Source organism: Garra rufa, chromosome 7, assembly GCF_049309525.1.
Source record: "Garra rufa chromosome 7, GarRuf1.0, whole genome shotgun sequence".
Taxonomy (NCBI): domain Eukaryota; kingdom Metazoa; phylum Chordata; class Actinopteri; order Cypriniformes; family Cyprinidae; genus Garra; species Garra rufa.
In genome coordinates, this window is record NC_133367.1 from 22,703,169 (window position 1) to 22,723,254 (window position 20,086).

At 38.0% G+C, this 20,086-nt stretch overlaps 3 protein-coding genes and 2 pseudogenes across 3 annotated transcripts in view; 3 read left to right on the forward strand and 2 right to left on the reverse strand.

The window, feature by feature from the left end:
- The window catches only part of aox5 (aldehyde oxidase 5), a 51,198-nt gene that overhangs the window by 1,029 nt on the left and 30,083 nt on the right, over window positions 1-20,086 (reverse strand). The window contains 15 exon segments of the mRNA XM_073843615.1: window positions 61-126; window positions 286-400; window positions 979-1,031; window positions 1,131-1,205; window positions 1,294-1,422; window positions 1,503-1,598; window positions 2,048-2,278; window positions 2,370-2,561; window positions 4,400-4,486; window positions 4,558-4,645; window positions 4,766-4,899; window positions 4,984-5,108; window positions 5,213-5,309; window positions 5,388-5,510; window positions 5,647-5,773. Of these exon segments, the coding sequence (XP_073699716.1) occupies window positions 61-126; window positions 286-400; window positions 979-1,031; window positions 1,131-1,205; window positions 1,294-1,422; window positions 1,503-1,598; window positions 2,048-2,278; window positions 2,370-2,561; window positions 4,400-4,486; window positions 4,558-4,645; window positions 4,766-4,899; window positions 4,984-5,108; window positions 5,213-5,309; window positions 5,388-5,510; window positions 5,647-5,773 (1,738 nt within the window).
- On the forward strand, window positions 5,306-7,233 carry LOC141339173 (hatching enzyme 1.2-like; annotated as a pseudogene).
- Window positions 9,640-10,785, forward strand: LOC141339176 (hatching enzyme 1.2-like). Its single transcript, XM_073844810.1, has 5 exons — window positions 9,640-9,708; window positions 9,793-9,868; window positions 9,962-10,102; window positions 10,184-10,301; window positions 10,395-10,785. Exons 1-5 carry the CDS (start codon window positions 9,640-9,642, stop codon window positions 10,783-10,785), a joined length of 795 nt encoding a protein of 264 aa, XP_073700911.1.
- LOC141338889 (hatching enzyme 1.2-like) lies at window positions 18,180-19,386 on the forward strand (annotated as a pseudogene).
- Window positions 19,909-20,086, reverse strand: part of LOC141339174 (hatching enzyme 1.2-like) — a 7,529-nt gene continuing 7,351 nt past the window's right edge. Inside the window, exon 6 of the mRNA XM_073844807.1 lies at window positions 19,909-19,935. Coding sequence (XP_073700908.1) covers window positions 19,909-19,935 — 27 coding nt within the window. The remainder of the gene's footprint in view (window positions 19,936-20,086) is intronic.

The following is a 20,086-nucleotide window of genomic DNA, read 5'->3' on the forward strand; positions in this document are numbered from 1 at the left end:
GGTTTACAGCCTAATTATTTTGTTTGCATCTGAGGTACAATAATAACATATCTTTCATACCTGTCCAACATCCAGAGCAGGGTTTATGCTCCGACCAACATCCATCACAATGTCAGTTCTAATGTTCTGTGAAATATAATTTCACAGTTCAGACATTTTCATTCACAAAATTCCAGGCCACTGCCACATCAATAACTGCTCATGAATTTTTAGATATGACATGTAAGTTCCATGGCCAAATCGTGTTATTATTTATGAATATAAATGACTAAAGAAAACAAGTACCTTGTGATCTCCTGTCAAGCAGTCAATTTCCACCTCCGAGCAACAGGCCCCAAAAGTAAAGTAGTAGTATGCGTTACCCTCACTTTTCTCCCAGTCAACACTGGTATGGGGGCCCCTGGTGTATTTAATTATAAATGTATTTATTAGTAAGACACATATGTTAAACTCTAATCTAATCTGATCACAGACAACTTAAAGGGATAGTTCACCCAAAAATCATGTCGTTCTAAACCCATAAGAAATTCGTTCATCTTCAAAGCACAAATTAAGACATTTTTTAGGAAATCCGAGAGCTTTTTGACCCTGCATAGACAGCAACAAAACTACAACGTTTAAGGCCTAGAAAAGTAGTAAAGACATTATCAAAATATTCCATGTGACATCAGTGGTTGAACTGTAAATTTTATGAAGCTATGAGAATAGTATGTATGTGCAAAGAAAACAAAAGTAACAACTTTATTCAACAATGTCTTCTTTTCCGCAAACATGTCATTTGCATAGGGTCAGAAAGCTCTCGGATTTCATCAAAAATATCTTAATTTGTGCTCTAAGATGAACAAAGGTCTTACAGGTTTGGACCGACATGAAGGTAAGTAATTAATGACAGAATTTTCATTTTTAGATCAACTATCTCTTTAACTCTTTAAGTTTGTGGCTTGTGTGCTTTTTGCTTTTACAAAGTCAAACACGTACATAAAGAAACCTGTTGCTGACAGACTTATCTTCTGGCAATATGCTTCCACCACCTGGAAACATAACAGCAGTTAAGTGATTCTCATTTGGCTGTCCATATTAAATACATTTTGTATCATGTTATTGAGTATTTGAATGTTGCTTTTACTAACCAGTTGTTGCCAGGTATATTGGGGATGTTTCTTAATGAGTGGCTCCAGACGTCTCATTAGTTTCTCACAACCATTCTAAGTACAAAATAGTAAAATTTCAGTTGTGAAAAAGACACTTGTGTAAATACCAAAAAAAAAAAAAAAAAAGTTACTGTTCCTATACCTTGACTGCCATGCCGACAGCATCGGTGCCAAAGGATGCAGCGGATGGTGCAGCATTGGGCACGTTTCCTGTGCAGGTCTCCTTGATGTGGATTGAAGACATTGGAACCTTCAGAATGCGACTTGCAATCTGCAATTTGAATGTGAAGGTTGATTATCTTGCGAATATTTGTATTTGAATCCATTGTTCAACAGTGAGGCTCATCGCACCTGTATGGCTTTGGTGTTGATCCCTTGACCCATCTCAGTTCCTCCATGTGAGATCAGAATTGACCCATCTTTGTAGACGTTTACCAATGCTGCTCCCTGAAGAGAGTTCCAAAAAAACATTGTCCAATATTTGATATTCTTTGTAGTAGTATTGACTAACACACAATGAAAACGTTCAAACGTTGAGAACCTTGGGTATTTGGACTTGACAACACAACTCAGAATACATAACTCAGAAAATAAAATACTGATATGATGCAACACTATGCGGTTTTTGGTTGTAATTTTCAGTTGAAAGGCAACAAGTGAAGCAATGTAATTTTAGCGATAAGAAGAAAAGGCGAAAATAATGGGACAATGCTTGTGGATCAATAAACTTAATAAAGACCTGTGTCTTTGTTCTATCCACTTTAGCCCTGATGCCTTTGAGGCTTTTAGTAGACCACAGTTACTGAAATATATGTTCTAATACCTAGGGTTCCCTTTAAAGTGATTGTGTAAAGCAAACTGCCATTTTATGTGCAGTCTCTCAAGTGTATACCCACCTGGTTATAGAAGCCCTTGGAGAATCCAATTCCAAACTTCAGTGGGACAATGGAGATCCCTCTCTTCTTCCAGTGGTTGTGGGCATTAAACTGCTCGATGGACAAGCATCGATGGGTGTAGTCGGATTTCTCCAAACACTCGTTCCAGCACCGCACCATGTCAAGAGGGGAAAAGAGCTGCTTGTGGTGAGTGTAGCATTTCTCATCCTTGTACATGTTGATGTCTCTCACCTGTACAGCAAGATCATTTTTTTACATTTCAACCCATTGAGTTGAACCCACTGTTTGAAATCTGTTTTAACTGACTTGTCTTTAATCCCACCTGATGTGCAGGTAAGCCACACTTGGCGGCCACCTCATGTAGCACACCCTCAATGATGGTCAACCCTTGAGGTCCACCAAAGCCACGGAAGGCTGTATATGAGGGTAAGTAGGTCTTGCACACTAGTCCACGTCCACGTAGATTTGGAATCTTGTAGCCATTATCCATGTGAAGTAGAGCTTTCTCCATGATCTAGTATTAAATTACAGAAGATACAAAGTATGTGATTTAGGGTGTGTTCACACTTGTCATGTTTGGTTCGATTAAAATGAACTCTGGTGTGATTGCTCTGTTAGTCCGGTTCATTTGAGTAAGTGTGAACGATGCCATCCCGAACTCTGGTGTGCACCAAACAAGCGGACCGAGACTGCTAAACAGATGGGTCTCTGTTTGCTTCCAAACAAATTCTGGTGCGGTTCGAATAAAAAATTAAAGCAACAAGGACCAAATACTTCTAAACGAACCAAAAACAGGAAGCAATGACAAGATGTGACGCTATGCCACATGATTTTATCAAGGGAACAATCGCTGTATCCAAAACAAAATGACCAGAGGGCAAACATGGAGCAACGAAGACGTAAAGTGCCTTTTATGAACTCTTTGTGAGTTTGCAGGTGGTGAAAATAAAATAATATACACAAAAAAATAAGTGCGCTTAGTCCAGGAGACGGCAATAGATGTATCCGAATTAAAGCTGCTTTAATGCACCTTTTCCTTTTGTTTGGAATTTTCGGTGAGTCAATATACGTCATTCAACCTGATCGATCAGGTTGTAAACGTATCACTATGCCTTTAGGTTAGGTATCTTTAGGTTTGCTGTCAAAAATGCCAGTGTGAACACTAAGCGAACCAGGACGAAATGTATCATTTTCCTTTTTAGTCCGAATCAAATGAACCAAACAAACAGAACTACAAGTGTAAACACACCTTTAAAGTCTGACCTACATGGATTTAAAGGAAAGGATATCCCGGGTATTAAGACTTGTATGGCTTAATTTAGCCTAAGTTATGTCTCTTACTGAAATATGTAGTAGAAACCCTATTAAAGATATACGTTATTTAAAAAAATCCATGTTTTATACATATTTTGGACTATTGGGGTGCAATTATTTTGATGACGTCAAATGGTCACACTTAGTAAGTCAAATAGTCGCACTTGGTAAAATACTAATATGATGCTACATTGTGCGGCTTTTGGTTGTAATTTTCAGTCTAAGGTCAACAAGAGAAGCGATGTAAGTCTTCACTGCTTTCCTGGTGCTAAAGAGGAGAAAATAATGGATGGGTCCCTGTAGAAGAATAAAACTTCCTAAAGACCTGTGTCTTTGTTCTCTCCACTTTAGCCCTGATGCCTTTTAGTAGACCACAGCTACTGAAAGAGCTAAAGCTAGCGATGGATATAAGCGTAGGCTTAAACCAAATGCCGTACCATTGATTTTCTCTCAACAAGGAGTCTAAATGACCCCTGATATCAAGTGAAATCCACACTGAGAAACTCCTTCGGTGGCTACGGCATCATAACAAGCATCAGAATGTTTACGTCCTGCCAGGATGGCATTTAGCGTTTCTTGTCTCTGCCATTTGTAAGATCTTTCAGTAGCTGTGGTCTACTAAAAGCGTCAAAGGCATCAGAGCTATAGTGCAGAGAACAAAGACGCTGGTGTTTAGGAAGTTTTATCCATCCACAGGCATCTTCCCATTCTTTTCTTCTCTTTTTATTGCTAGGAAAAGCAGTGAAGACTTAGAACGCTTCTCTTGTTGCCCTTCGACTGAAAATTACAACCAAAAGCCAAACTATGTGGCATCATTTCAGCATTTTATTTTCCAAATTGTGTTGTGGTAAAAATAGCAATAGGTAGTGCCAGCACTCTCAGAGTGCAACTGTTTGACATCATCAAAGAAATGGCACCCCCATATTTTTTTAAGTAATGTAAATCTTTCATGGGGTTTCTACTATATAAGAGGCAGCATTTAAGTTATATTAAGCCATACAAGTCTTAATACCTTAAAAGTCTTAAAAACCAACATACAAAAGAGGATTCGTCCAGAGTGCATCCTCCATTACTGTAGTATGTGATATCAGCAGCCAGGATTGTTCCATCATTCATGTATCCAACCTGTAGAAAAAAGGCACGTTTTAAGCTGTTGCACAGTTATCCAGTTATCCATACGAATAAAGACACATTACCTTGTACTTTCCCAAGAAAGGGGACCTGCCACTGGTTATTAGCATGTCATCTCCACGTTCTAGTACACATCGCACAGCACGGCCAGTCCTGTGGTTAAATTTGAGTGTGTAGTCAGTACTTACCATTAGCATTTAGCATTGTGTTAAATTCTGCTAATTAAACATTAACAAATAAATAAGAACCATTCTGTATTTCATTTTGCCATACTTGTAAGCGGCTGTAGCAGCGATGGCGGATAATGATGCAATCTTCATGACTTTACCACCAAATCCACCGCCCAGCCTCTTCACATGACATGTGATCTTATTGGAGTCAATGCCGAGAGTGATGCCCACCACTTCCTGTTAAAATTAAGAAATAATTCCAAAAATGGATCTTTTGATTAAATCATACTTATTAGTTTAAGTCCATGCAGCAATACAGACCTGAGTAAAAGCTGCATGCTGACTGGCAACATAAAGCTCCATTTCGCCTGCCTCTTGCTTAGGAATCGCAATCAATCCTTGAGTTTCCATGTAGAAGTGTTCTTGACCACCCATATACAATTCACCTGTGACATATATAAAATAATTATAATGCACATTGTATAAAAAAGTCAAAGAACTGTTCAAAAAAGCATTCTATATGGATACATTCAAATTTAATTGTCCAAACCCTCTAATATGTGGTCTGCATTCTCAAAGCCTTCTTCCACATTTCCTCTTTGCAGTTTCCTCTTTGGGTCAAAGAATGACTGGTGTTCAATGGCCTCCTTAATAAAAAAAAGATATTGTGGTGTTTAGCACTCCATTTTGAAGTCTTTTCTGAATATGATTTTGTTTCCAAATACCTCTATAGTGAAAAAGACAGGTTGGATGTCCTGGTAAGTTATGGCCACCTGCTCGGCTGCTCGTTTGGCTTGTTCTCTGGTTTCAGCCACAATGGCGCCGATAATTTGCCCTACACAGATGACCTGGAAAGAGCAAACAGAGAAGACAAAATTGACTTGTAATTACGTTGGTATAGTCAGACCTGAGACATCTAATCCGAGATAGGAATCATTTAGTACTTAGATGTATCTTTAAACCAGAGAATGTTTATTGTGGTACCTCCTCTTCTGCAAAAAGCTCTTCTGGGTTGTTGAACCAGAGTCTTCGATTCTGACCAGGAACATCCTTAGCAGAGATGAAGGTCACCACTCCAGACATGGCTAGAGCCACTGAAGCATCTATGGAGCTGATATGAAGATAAGTTTGAGAGAATATTACTAAAAAAATTGGTTGATGAATTGGTTAAACAAGCTGAGGTACCTCCCTTTATTCTGCGAGGATTTGGATTTAACAGAGTGTGCACTCCCTTTAGTTGCACACATTAGTCTCTTGACACTAAGACCTGGACACTAACTAACACAGAGATATCAAAGCTCAGGTAGGAGCATCCTGAACATCTCTACACACTGAGACAACATGGACACAAGAGCTTCACTATCCATTCTGCTGCTGCTGTTTGGCATCTCACAGGCATCTCCTCTAATGGTAAGATCCTGTCTAGGCTGTCCCTTAAATATTAAATTTTTCTCAAAATAATTGTTTTAAATATCTCCGTTTCTGCCACCAGGAAGAAAGGTTTGACGGAGTGTTTGTGTCAGAGCCTGAACCTCTTGACATCACTGCAAGGATTTTGGAGTCTAACAATGGTCAGGCACCTTGGAGATTTCAATGGGTTTGACAAAATGTGGTCATGATGGACAAATATGCTCAGTTATTTCATCAATGTTTTTCTTTAAATACAGGATCTTCTGAAGTCTTGATTGAAGGAGATCTGGTGTTTCCCAAAACCAGAAATGCTCTCTACTGCTTTAACAACAACTGTTTCTGGAAGAAAAACGCTAACAACATAGTGGAGATCCCTTACATAGTGAGCAGAATTCTGTGAGTGAATCTCCTTCAATCATTGATCATATCTGATTCATGAAGATTTCATTTTAAACCTGTTGCCTCTTTTGTTCACAGCCTATTATGACAGATCAGTGATTGCGAACGCAATGTCTACCTTTCATGCCAAAACCTGCATTCGCTTTGTACCCAGATCATCTCAGGCCGATTACATCAGTATTGAGAACAAAGATGGGTGAGAACAACCATACAATATCAGAAATATTTACTCGCCTTAGTCCAAAACATTGCTTATATTTAACCTCTCTGTTTCTTCTCTCCTCTCAGGTGCTACTCTTCTCTTGCTAGAACTGGTGGCAAACAGGTGGTCTCCCTCAACAGGTTCGGCTGTGTGTATCACGGCATCGTTCAGCATGAGCTCAATCATGCCCTGGGCTTCTACCACGAGCAAACCAGGAGCGATCGTGACCAGTACGTCAAGATCAACTGGGAGAACATCTCTCCTGATATGGCCTACAACTTCCAGAAACAAAACTCCAACAACCAAAACACTCCATACGACTACGGCTCCATCATGCACTATGGAAGAACAGCCTTCTCCATCCAGGCCGGGCTGGAAACCATCACTCCCTTTCCTGATGGGAATGTCCAACACCGACATCCTGAGAATCAACAAGCTGTATGGATGCTGAAGATGAGGCTTGTACACACTATTTAATGTAGTTAAAATGTCTGTAATTTAATAGTTGTATGAGGTTATTCTATTGTCTTTTGATGGTGCAGTTGAATTTTTGAAATGTGTGGTTGTGTTGGGTTGGAAAAAATAAAGCTGGACTACAAGACAAACTCACACATTCTTTCTAATTCAGTGTCAAGTTTGAGAAAGTGCTTATGGCAGTAAAGGTGTCCTAAGATTGAGCTTTGAAAGAATGTTCCTGCTTTCCTTGTTTTCACTGTTATGCGGTAGGCAACACTATTATACATCTTCTGAAAGAGTACAGCATCTCCAGATCAAACCACAGGCAGAGAAGCAGCAAAAACAAGTGATGGCATATGTAAGCTGATGCATATTTAAAATAACACAATTATCAAACATTAAACAACATATAAATCAAATCTGCCTAACATTACCAAATTAAATGTGGGACCCAGGAAGTTGTATATGACTGTCCAAGCTGCATGGGTGTTGATGGAAGCAATCTACTCCATCTATGTTTTGATCATTGTTCTGAATCCAATCCGGATGTAGTCTTTGACAGAAAATGTGATTTTCTCAGTTTTTGTTCTAAATGTTTTTTTTTAATTTTTTTTATTAAACTTCAATTCAAGTGTTGAAAGCAAACATGCATGAAACTAGAATAAAATAATATAAACTTCGTTTTAAGTATATCAAGGCCTTTAGACTATAGTAACTTACTTGGGATAAACAACCCTTATCTCATCACGAAGCAAACCTGTTGGAACTTTTTCGCAAGATGGGAAATGCGTACCATCATGTGCGTTTTGTGACACTATCAAAATGTCCACTGAGTGGCGCTAAAAGAGTGTAGATTTTTTTCTCTCTCCAGGACAGATAAACGTACATATGGTATGTTTTATGTGACGTTGGTTTTGTACATGTCACCGCAGTTCTGACTTGAAATGTCTGTTGAGTGGCGCTATAACTCTAATGCTCTGAGACATTTTAAAATAACGTACCATTTACACTACACCTAAACCTACCCAATAGTATGAACAAAAGCGAATGTGACAAAAACACAATCGCAAGCATGCTGTTTTAGCTTGTTTTTTGAGCTCTCATCTTTCAGCTTTTTTAAGGTTTCACATTCTAAGTCCAATTCTGTGCTGGCTAAGCTACCAAGCTAGCTTGTTATGTGTTATGTCCATTTTCGACCACCTGCCAAATTATTACCTCTCATGTTGAAATCGCTACATGATTGCCTAATCCTATCCCCTTCCTCCACACCTAACCCTAAAACCTATAAATACTAGGGGGGTAGTAATCTGCCTGGGGTCAACACCAGAAAACAAACCTATGGAGCTGTAACCATAACTGTGTATGAAAACGAATATAAGTGCTCAAGGTTTTACCACCTCTAGTGTTCATTTTTGTTGGAAACTGCAGTGATTAATACTTATTGGTTCGTCCATCTTGTGAAAAATTTCCCACAGGTACGTTTTCGTCATGAGATCAGGTAGGGATTAGTCTTGCATAGCCAGAACTTCAGACTGACAGCTGAAGGTCTTTAGCAGCTTTCATTGGCCAAGGCCCACCCATAAGGCCGTTTGACCGACATGTCAAACCAATCACAGTTCGTTTCATTCAGCGTCACGTTTCTGTGCGTGGAAATGCCAGTACAACAACAAACTGGCATGCAATTAGTCAGTCATTGAAATAACCAGCATTGTAAGTTAAATAAGAAGAATGAGAACAAGCATTAAGTCAGTAATTTGTTTGCGAACGTCGCAAGTGTGTATAACAACAATGGCGTCTGCATGAGCACATTTTAGCAAAAGTGATTCCAGTTAAGTGTACCATATGCATCAGACGTTTAGCCAACGTTCTGTGGTCATGATGTCTCAGGCTGAGACTAGGTCAGGATAAACCCTTTAACCAGAGCCAGAACCAATGTTGCACAGAGACAAAGATGCAAAAAGAAAATAGCAATTGCTGGAAATGTGTGTGATACCAAGACCAGGGAGCTACTCCTCATCCAGGCAGATGATGAAGGCAAGGTGGTTTTGTAGCTTTTCAAAACTATGTATATCAGTTATGAAGCAGTAATAATTTTAGCAATACACAACTTTCAACTTAGCCAAGATAATTTTAAGTGGCTAGTTGTCCAGCTTGCCAAATATTTGGAATTGAGTTATTCTCACAAATAAGGATTCATTGCTAATTTACATAAAGAGTACATTTCATGTACTGTACACCACTGTCTTAGATCCCATACAGCATGTCCATTTCAGTGGATTAGTTAAACAAACTGAGGCATATTCTCTAAATCTGCAAAGCTTTGGACCAAAAGGCGAGGTCAGAGATTCCTCCCTGTTAGCACACACATTAGTCTCTGGACACTAAGACCCTACCCATAATCCTCCAGTAGACCCACCTACTCAGGTGAATATAAAGTCCAGGTCTGACAGCACAAAGACACCAAAGCTCAGAACAAGAGCATTCAGGACATCTCTACACACTGAGACAACATGGACACAAGAGCCTCCCTCTCCATTCTGCTACTGCTGTTTGGCTTCTCCCAGGTGTCTCCTCTCATGGTAAGATCCTTTCTAGTCTCTTCCTAAACAATCAAGGCTCCTCATATTAGTTGTTTTAAACATCTCTGTTTCTGCCACCAGGAGGAAAGGTTTGAAGGAGTCTTTGTGTCAGAGCCTGAACCTCTGGACATCACTACAAGGATTTTGGAATCTAACAATGGTCAGGCACCTTGTAGTTTCATATAATAGTGGTACAGTGTGTCAAGCTGTGAAAATATGTTGTGTTGTTTCATCAATATTTCTTTAAATACAGGGTCTTCTGAAGTCCTGATTGAAGGAGATCTAGTGTTTCCCAAAACCAGAAATGCTCTCTACTGCTTTAACAACAACTGTTTCTGGAAGAAAAACGCTAACAACATAGTGGAGATCCCTTACATAGTGAGCAGTGAATTCTGTGAGTGAATCTCCTTCAATGATTGATCATATCTGATTCATGAAGATGTCATTTTAAACCTGTTGCCTCTTTCGTTTGCAGCCTATTATGACAGATCAGTGATTGCGAACGCCATGTCCACCTATCACTCCAAAACCTGCATCCGCTTTGTGGCCAGATCATCTCAGATCGACTACATCAGTATTGAAAACAAAGATGGGTGAGAACAATCATACAAAACCAAAAACATTTAACCAAGCTTAGTCCAAAACATTGCTTATATTTAACCTCTCTGTTTCTTCTCTCCTCTCAGGTGCTACTCTTCTCTTGGTAGAACTGGTGGCAAACAGGTGGTCTCCCTCAACAGGTTCGGCTGTGTGTATCACGGCATCGTTCAGCATGAGTTCAATCATGCCCTGGGCTTCTACCACGAGCAAACCAGGAGCGATCGCGACAAGTACGTCAAGATCAACTGGGAGAACATCTCTCCTGATATGGCCTACAACTTCCAGAAACAAAACACCAACAACCAAAACACTCCATACGACTACGGCTCCATCATGCACTATGGAAGAACAGCCTTCTCCATCCAGGCCGGTCTGGAAACCATCACTCCCTTTCCTGATGGGACGGTGGAAATCGGACAGAGGCAGGGAATGTCCAACACCGACATCCTGAGAATCAACAAGCTGTATGGATGCTGAAGATGAATTTTGTGTCAGATAATTTAATGTAGTTCACTTTTGAATGGAAGAATGGAACTATTAAAGTTAAAACTTTGAACACAGTAAAACATAGTTTTTGTTTTTTCCCTTTAAAATGAAGTCAGAAGACACGTTTTCTCAGCCTTTCGTCTGTTCTCTGACATAGTTGGGGAGCAATGGCACGTGCTACACGAAAAGGTGTGCACTGACTGTTATAACAATACAAAGACATATTTAAGCTCCAGGGTAGAGCAAGTCCTCTGTTACTTTTGGTCAACACCTACATTCTCCAATCTTGCCGCAAATAACAAGTACAACTGGACTAAATCACTAAATTACCCAGATTTACTTTTAATTTACTTAAAGTACTACATTTTTAAAATGTAAATCTCAGATAAGCTGACGGGAAATGTACGCTCCGAACATCACAGATTAGAATGACACACTAAAATACCCATCACATAATGTTTTGGTCTGTAAAAAATAAGTAAACTGTTGAACTATAGTATAACACATTAAGATATTTTGATGAAATCCGAGAACTTTCTGACTCTACATCGACAACAATCAAGCTGCAACATTCAACGCAAGCTTTAACTAAAGGGTCCGCGAACTGCTCCGGTAGTCGTGCTGAAGCCGCGCAGTTCACGTGTATTGTACAGAGGGTCCAAACACACGCAGATCCGCGGCTGATGTAAACACGAACATTGACTAGTGATCATCCGTGGATGCATCGGTGCCTCGCCGTAGACATGCAGTGTGTGTTAAGAGATTTATTCATCATACATATGATGAATAATTGATTCTTGGACCTATATCATGCTTCCTGCTTCCTGTCAGGCCGCGTGTTTGCTCGGCGTTGAGTGCTGGTTGTAAATTGCATTTGGACCGATGATTTACGGATCTCAAATTCTGATTCAAACGCCTTATTTACAGTATGAGTCGGCAGAGGAAGAACGCGTCAGAAAACAACGAGGACGTAAAAAAGTCCATCGATCTTTTGTTCGAAGAAGTAACTGCTGTCCGGAGGCAGCAGGAACACCTCCTGGCACGAGGTGTTTAGGGACAATGGGGAAGAGCCAGAGCTGGAGACGCGCTCAGTTGAGCAACAGGTAGAAAGCTTTCTCCAAAGTAAAGGAGTGGAGCTAAACCTGGATTACATCGAAGCATGCCACCCTCTACCCTGGAAGAGCAACAAGAAGCCCACAGTCATCATCCGATTTGTCAATAGGAAGAATAAAACAGCAGTGTTGAAGCAAGGACGCAAACTCAAGGGAACGAATGTTTACCTGAACGAGCACTTGACAAAGAAGAATGCCGAAATAGCCTGGAAAGCAAGAGACCTCAAGAAACAACATAAAATCCAACACACATGGGTAAACAACTGTAAAATCTTTATCAAGTTGAATGGCTCAGCGGAGGAGGCCAAGATACTCACCGTGAGACATTTGGAAGAACTGGACGAGTATCAATGAACGTAAAGAGTCAACGCATATTCCGACGTGTATACATCAAGGTAACATCTGATTTAGTTGAACTATGAAAACTACAGTATGTCCAATTTAAAGGACAATAATACTGAACTATTGCAGAGAATCCATGAACTCCAACTGCTGGACCTGAATATGTTTAGATATACGGAATACAATAATCATGATATGGAGATAGACATTGACCCGGACAATAATTTTCTTTCTTTTGATAATATTAATTGCAAGTATTATACTAGTGCACAGTATAATACTAACTTGATTACGAAGGGTAAACTGTCTATTATCCATTTTAATAGTCGAAGTATGTACTCCAATTACAGTGAAATATGTGACTATTTAGAGTCATTTGTTCATCCTTTTAGTGTCATAGCAATATCCGAAACGTGGTTTAATGATGACAAAGGAATCAACTTCAAAATAAATGACTATGACCTCAACTACATCAATAGACAAAACAAAACAGGTGGTGGTGTAGCACTGTATGTCCACAAAACAATGCAGTTTTCAACAGTAAATAGTTTGTCAATAGCACTTGATAATGTGATGGAATGTGTAACTATTGAACTAAAAAATGAAAAGCAAAAAAATATTATCATAAGTTGTGTCTATAGGTCAACTGGATCAAGTGTAGACTTATTTAATGAATGCAAATAAGCCCTTATTTTTATGTGGGGATTTCAATATTGATCTTTTGAACTCAAACAAACACAAACCTACCTGTGAATTTGTTGATAGGATGTACAGTATGTCTTTATTTCCAGCAATCACAAAGCCCAGTAGGATCACCTCTCACAGTGCAACGTTAATTGATAACATCTTTACTAACAACTTTTTAAACAACACTGTTAATGGTCTATTGATCTGTGATATCACCGACCACTTACCAGTCTTTACTATTTATGACTGTAATGTTAGTAAACGTAATATAACCTGCAATGTGAATTATAGACGAGTACAAACAGAGGAAGCTATTAATGGGTTTAATGAAGAATTAAGGTCACATGATTGGAACACTATTTATAGAGAGATGCAGACTGATGTGGCTTACAATAATTTTATAGAAATATTTACTTCCTTGTACAACAAGCACTGTCCCATCAGAGTATTTAGTAAACCGAAAATAAATTCAAAATGCCCTTGGATTTCCAAAGGCCTGCAGAATGCATGTAAGAAGAAAAATAACCTTTATAAATTGTTTGTTAAATTGAAAACCAAAGAAGCTGAGGATAGATACAAACTATACAAAAATAAATTGACAGCTATAATGAGAATGGCGAAAAAACAATATTATGAAAATTTATTATTAGCTAATAAATCAAACATAAAAAGAACCTGGGCAGTATTAAATAGTATCATTAAGCAAGGATTTAATAAAACGGATTACCCGGAATATGTTGTTGACTCTAATGGAGAAAACAATGACATGAATAAATTAGTAAATGATTTCAATAATTTTTTTGTAAATGTTGGTCCTGATTTAGCAGCCAAAATTCCAAATCAAGAATTGGAGTTGAACTTTGAAAGAAACGACCATACTATTTTCCTCTCTTCTGTCAGTGAGTGTGAAATATTGAATATTGTGCAAAAATCAAAAAACAAGTTATCCACAGACTGTCACTCAATCAATATGGTACTAATAAAAAAGATAATTACAAGTATTATAAAGCCTTAAACACATATCTGCAACTTGTCGCTTAAAAACGGCTGTGTGCCAAGAAAAATGAAAATTGCTAAGATTATACCATTGTTCAAAAATGGAAATAGGAATCACTTTACTGATTACAGACCCATTTCACTCCTTCCCCAATTTTCAAAAATCCTTGAAAAGGTTTTTGACAAACGGTTAGAAAAATTCATAAATAAGCATAAGCTAATTAATCAAGGACAATATGGGTTCAGACCCAATAGATCTACTTCAATGGCCATAATTGATGCTACAGAAGAGATATCAAAGGCATTAACAAATAAAATACATGCAATAGGAATTTTTATTGATCTAAAAAAAAGCGTTTGACACCATCAATCATGATATACTACTTAAGAAATTAGAGCGATATGGAATACGGGGGGTGGCTGGGAAATGGGTGAAAAGTTATTTGAGCGACAGAGTACAGTATGACCAAATGGGTGAGCTTTCTTCTGGATGTCTTGACATTGCTTGTGGTGTCCCCCAGGGGTCAGTACTGGGCCCCAAATTGTTTAATTTGTATATTAATGATATTTTTAATGTTTCTCAGTTGGTTAAATGTGTTTTGTTTGCTGATGACACAAACATTTTCTATAGTAACGTCAGTTTGGAGCAACTTATCAGCATTATAAACAAAGAATTAAGTAAATTTAAAAAATGGATGGAAAGTAACAAATTATCCTTAAACCTAGATAAATCTAAAGTGATGTTTTTTGGAAAGTGTCAAGCCATTTCACAGAAACTGATTGAGATAGATGGAGCACAAATTGAAAATGTTCAGGAAATAAAATTTTTAGGTGTAATGATAGACCAGAAGTTAAGTTGGAATGCCCACATCAGACATATAACTACTAAAGTCTCCAAAAGCCTTGCTATAATTAGTAGAGTTAAACATATCCTTGATCAAAATGCACTCCATACCTTGTATTGTTCTTTAATACAGCCATATCTAATCTATTGTGTAGAGGTATGGGGCAATAATTATAAAAATGTAATACAATCACTTTTTTTGCTACAGAAAAGGGCTGTACGAATTATACACAAGGCTGCCTATTTTGAACACACAAATCCTCTCTTTCTTAAATCAAAGTTATTAAAAATGCAGGACCTTGTAAAATTATATAATGCACTGTTCATGTTTAAAGTATATCACTATTTATTACCTGTGAACATTCAAAACATGTTTTCCCTAAAAGAGCAGTCGTACAGTTTGAGAGGATTTGGGAACTTTGTGGTCCCAATGGTGGGTTCCACCAGGAGGAGTTTTTCTATGTCTGTATGTGGGGTCACCTTGTGGAATAATTTGGGGCTTGAATTTAAGCAATGTCATAGCATCCACCTTTTCAAACGTCTTTACAAACAAAAGGTCTGGTCCTATTACAATGCTAATGAGGTTTGATTGTATTCATGTTGTGTGGAGTGTTGGATTAGCTGTTATTTACCTTTTATGGTATTACGTCTACCATTGTTGGTAGCTGTTCGTCATTGTTATGTACCCTTGTGGTATTCCATCTACCATTGTTGGTATTCGATATTCATTGTTACTTGAGGTAATATCTGTATGAATATGTATAGTATGTATGTGTGGTTTTGCATATGTGCAACAATAATACTGTTTCTTAATGAGGTATTATTATTACTATTATTTATTTTATATATATAAATAATTTTATTTTTCCTTCTCTCTTTGAGATAGTTGAAGTAGGAAGCAGCTATTTTGTTTGTATGCTATTTTGTTTGTATTTTTTGACAGACTGGGGTGGGGTTCAATAAGTTTTACTTCTCGCCACTCCATTTCAAGCATAAGTGTATATGTTATTATTATTACTATTATTATTCTTATTATGTATTTTTTTTTTCTGCTGTCACACTATTTGCTTGAAATAAATAAATAAATAAAACAAATACAGTGTAGATAGCTTCACTAGCCTTTTGGTTTCAGGCATGCAAATAATTAAATACATTAGCACAATAATGATAATATCACATATCTGCTATCTCGCAGGCTGATGATAGGACCAACAATAGCGTTTTATGTACTCACCCTTCATGCATCCTAGGTGTATATGACTTCCTTCTTTCAGACTAATGCAATCGGAGTTATATTAAATCAATTCTGGCACTCATACAACAGCGTAGACTGAGCGGCACAGGCAAGTGTTCCATCAATCCAAAATAAGTCGATCCATAATAAAAAAAGTGCCTCATATGGCTCCGGGGCGGTCGGTAAAAGCCTCCTTTAGAGATCAGATGTGTTTTTGTAACAAAAAATATCCATATTTAAAACGTAAGAATCACATTAATCTAGTTTGCTGCTTTGGGAAGGGGCGCAGCAGGGCGGGACGCGGTCTACGCTGTTTGCCAATCGCAACGCACTGGGACTGCTGACCAATCACAATACATTTGGGTTTTCGGAAGGTGGAACCCGGAACTAATCGAGCCGTTTGTGCCAGCCTGGGGAGAAAGCTATTGTAATAATGTAAATTATGTGCAAAATAATGTGTTTTTCGACCCACTAAGCATGACAGAATGTTCAAGTACACCCCAAAAACAAAATAAAGACTTTGTAAAGGTGCATAATAGGACCGCTTTAATTTTAATGGTTTTAATAAATGGTTTTAATACTATAAGTAACATTTTCAACTTTAGACTCAAACACTAAAGGATCTTCCTCATGTTAAAAAATAAGAAAGAAAAAACCTTAGTACTAAAGGAAACTACCACAGACTATAGAAATTAAAAAGAAAATTGACATTTTCCACATTTAAGAAGAAAAGTCTGATTGCGCAAGTTGCATCATCCTAAGCAGAAGCACGTTGGCATTACATATCATTACACATTACACATCAGTCAGTGAGTGCTAGTTTCTGTGTTGCAGACAATGGCATGCAGAACTTTTAATAGAGGGAATGCAGAAGTAGGAAGGAGGATTTTAACTCGTGTTCTATATTAATATTATTATTATCACTTAATGTGCCATTCCCGCATTCGTGCCCACACCTGCCATCACCTCACCTAATGTTTGACTGCAAATGATCATAAAAAGCAGTCTGGAGCCAAGAAAAGAAACAGAAAAAATGCCCAAGATGAAGCCTGTCTACATTTTCAGGTACGTTCATAATCCTGTGAAACTTTTTTAGCTGTTGACGTTAATAAAGTGTTTTGGGTAATTTTATAATTGGAGATACATTTGGCATTTCAGAAAGTTAAGAAAGGAAAAAAAAAAACTTTTTTTTCCCCAGTATCTTATTTTAAAGATATTGTTCTATGTACTGCATGTGTCTTCTTCTATGTCAGAACACCAGTTGCTGCATCGGCAGCATCACACGCATGCGTCATGGTACTCTAGTGAACACCACAGACATGAAAGAGAAGAAATTGAATAAATTTGTTATTTTTGATTTCTTTGTGGACAAAAAGTATTCTTGTAGCTTCATACGGTTGAACCACTGATGTTACATTGACAATTTTATCAATATCTTTACCTTTCTGGGTCTTGAACGTTATAATATCATTGCTGTCTTTGCCACTGCTGGCCAAATGGTGCCCTAACTAGAATTGTATTGTTGTTTTGTTTATCAATGTCCTTACTACCGTTCTGGGCCTTGAACGTAATACCATTTAGAAAGCTCTTGGATTTCATCAAAAATATCTTAATTTGTACTCAGAAGATGAACAAAGTATTACAGGTTTGGAACGACATGAGGATAAGTACTTAATGACAGAATTTTCTTTTTTAGGTAGCCAAGAAATGGGCTACTGTACTCTTTGCTTGGAAAAGACATATTAAAGTCGTTAGGACTGTGTAGAAATACTGGGTACAGTTAATTAAAGTCACAATGAGATTGATTCTTATCTCTACTCCGAAGTTAATGCTGTCGCACATCATGGTTGCATTTTTATTATATATCTGTCTTGAATACGCAATTAATATTTTGTCTGTACTCCCTGTTCACAACAGTTATTACTTTCTTCATACAATCCAAAAATTACATTTATTCAGTTCTGTGGATTAGCAAAACAATCTGTTTGTTCTCTGGTTATGCAAGTTTTTGGGTTAACAGGTGAGTTTAGACAATCCTTTCTTTAGACTATGACACTAAACGCCTGGTTGACCCACCCACACTGGTGAATATAAAAGTCAGATTCAACAGCTTGCAGACACCAAATTTCAGCACAGGAGCATCTAAAAAATCTCTACACACTGAGACAAGATGGACACAAGAGCCTCCTTCTCCATTCTGCTGCTGCTGTTTGGAATCTCCTTGGCGAATCCTGTCAGGGTAAGGCTTAAGTCTAGTCTCTCAATACACTGATGAACTTTCATTGTAAGACTAATATACACCTTTTATTTTTTCATAATCAGAATTCCGGGAGTCCTGCATTCGTATCCATACCTGGAAATATGGATATCACTACAAAGTTTTTGGCCACCAACAAAGGTCAGGCATCTTGTAGATTCCTTCACATAATTCGGGAATATATCTAAAATGTGGTTGAATGTACACATTTTGAGTCATTTAATCTAAATACGTGTCGTTAACTACAGAATCCTCTGAACGCCTGATACAAGGAAAGGAGATCTGGTGTTTCCCAAAAGCAGAAATGCTCTCTACTGTCTCAACAACAACTGTTTCTGGAAGAAAAACTCTACAAAATTAGTGGAGGTCCCTTACAATGTGAGCAGTAATTACAGTAAGTGAATCACATTCAGTCATTGAACATATGTCTATGTGTGTCAATCGTATTTTTGACACACATCGTGTTTTTTTTTTTTTTTTTTGCAGCCTCTGCTGAGATTTCAATTATTAAGAATGCCATGTCTGCCTTTCACAACAAGACTTGCATTCGCTTTGTACCCAGAGTAAATCAGCTTGACCACATCAGCATTGAGAACAAAGATGGGTGAGGACAAACAGGAAACATTTATTTGGCTTAGCAGAAACTTTTACAACATGTAGTGTTTAAACACAGAGCAGCCTAATGATATATTAATTCTCTTTTCTTGTAGGTGCTACTCTTATCTTGGTATAATTGGTGGCCAACAGGTGCTCTCCCTCAAGAAGATTGCTTGTTTGTATCACGGCATCATTCAGCACAAGGTCAGCCATGCTCTGGGCTTCTACTATGAACACACCAGGAGCGATCATGACAAGTATGTTAAGATCAACTGGCAGTACTTTCCAACCAATAGGGACCACAACTTCCAAATACAGAAAACGTCTCCAGGTTACGTATGTAACCATGGTTCCCAGAGGGAACGAGACGCTGCGTTGAAATGCTATGGGAACACCTTCAGTATATTACACTCTGAAACCCATGTGAAAACAGTCAAATGGAGAAACGAGACATTACCGATGGGGTGACGTAGAGAAAAGGAAGTATAAAGCACATGCAGAGAGTGCAGCCGGCAGCTTCTGAAGGGAGAAGCAACTGCTGCAGGGACGCCAGAAGTATGGCAAAAAGACACAGCGTCTCATTTCCTCAGGGAACCATGGTTACATACATAACCTGGAGACCTTCTACTTTGGAAACTTGTGCTGTATCGGAATGCTATGGGAATGAGATGACTATGCCACCAGACTTCCAAGTCCCTGTGAAGTGTGAGAACACTAGGAGGCAAGGACGGAGGAGCCGGGAGTGGCAAGAAGGTATGCGTGGAGTGAGGCTTGATTTTTACCTCATCAGAGGAATAATGTGCACCGTTAATCCACCAGAAGGACACATTTACATGAGTAAGTATTTCTTTTATTTGCCTACTTGCATTAGCTGTTATTGTGTTACTGTGACAAACTTGCACATAATTTACTAGTTAGACTTTTTTCAAACTATAACTCATTAATACATCAAGTGAAACACGTTTCATTTTATTGCATCTAAATGTCTAACGACACCAGGATGTTTTTTAATGTTCTAAAAAAGATGCTATATAAAAGTAATAGACTACACTTTAACATTGAATGATATAGACTAAGAATGTTTAGACAACATGTATTGTATAGTACATACAAAGCAAGCTTGTATTTATGACTATAAGATCATATTTATTTATTATTTTAATTTATTGTATAACAATCGGATGTAAAGTGTTTAAACTGAGTGTATGTTTAGACCATGTTTA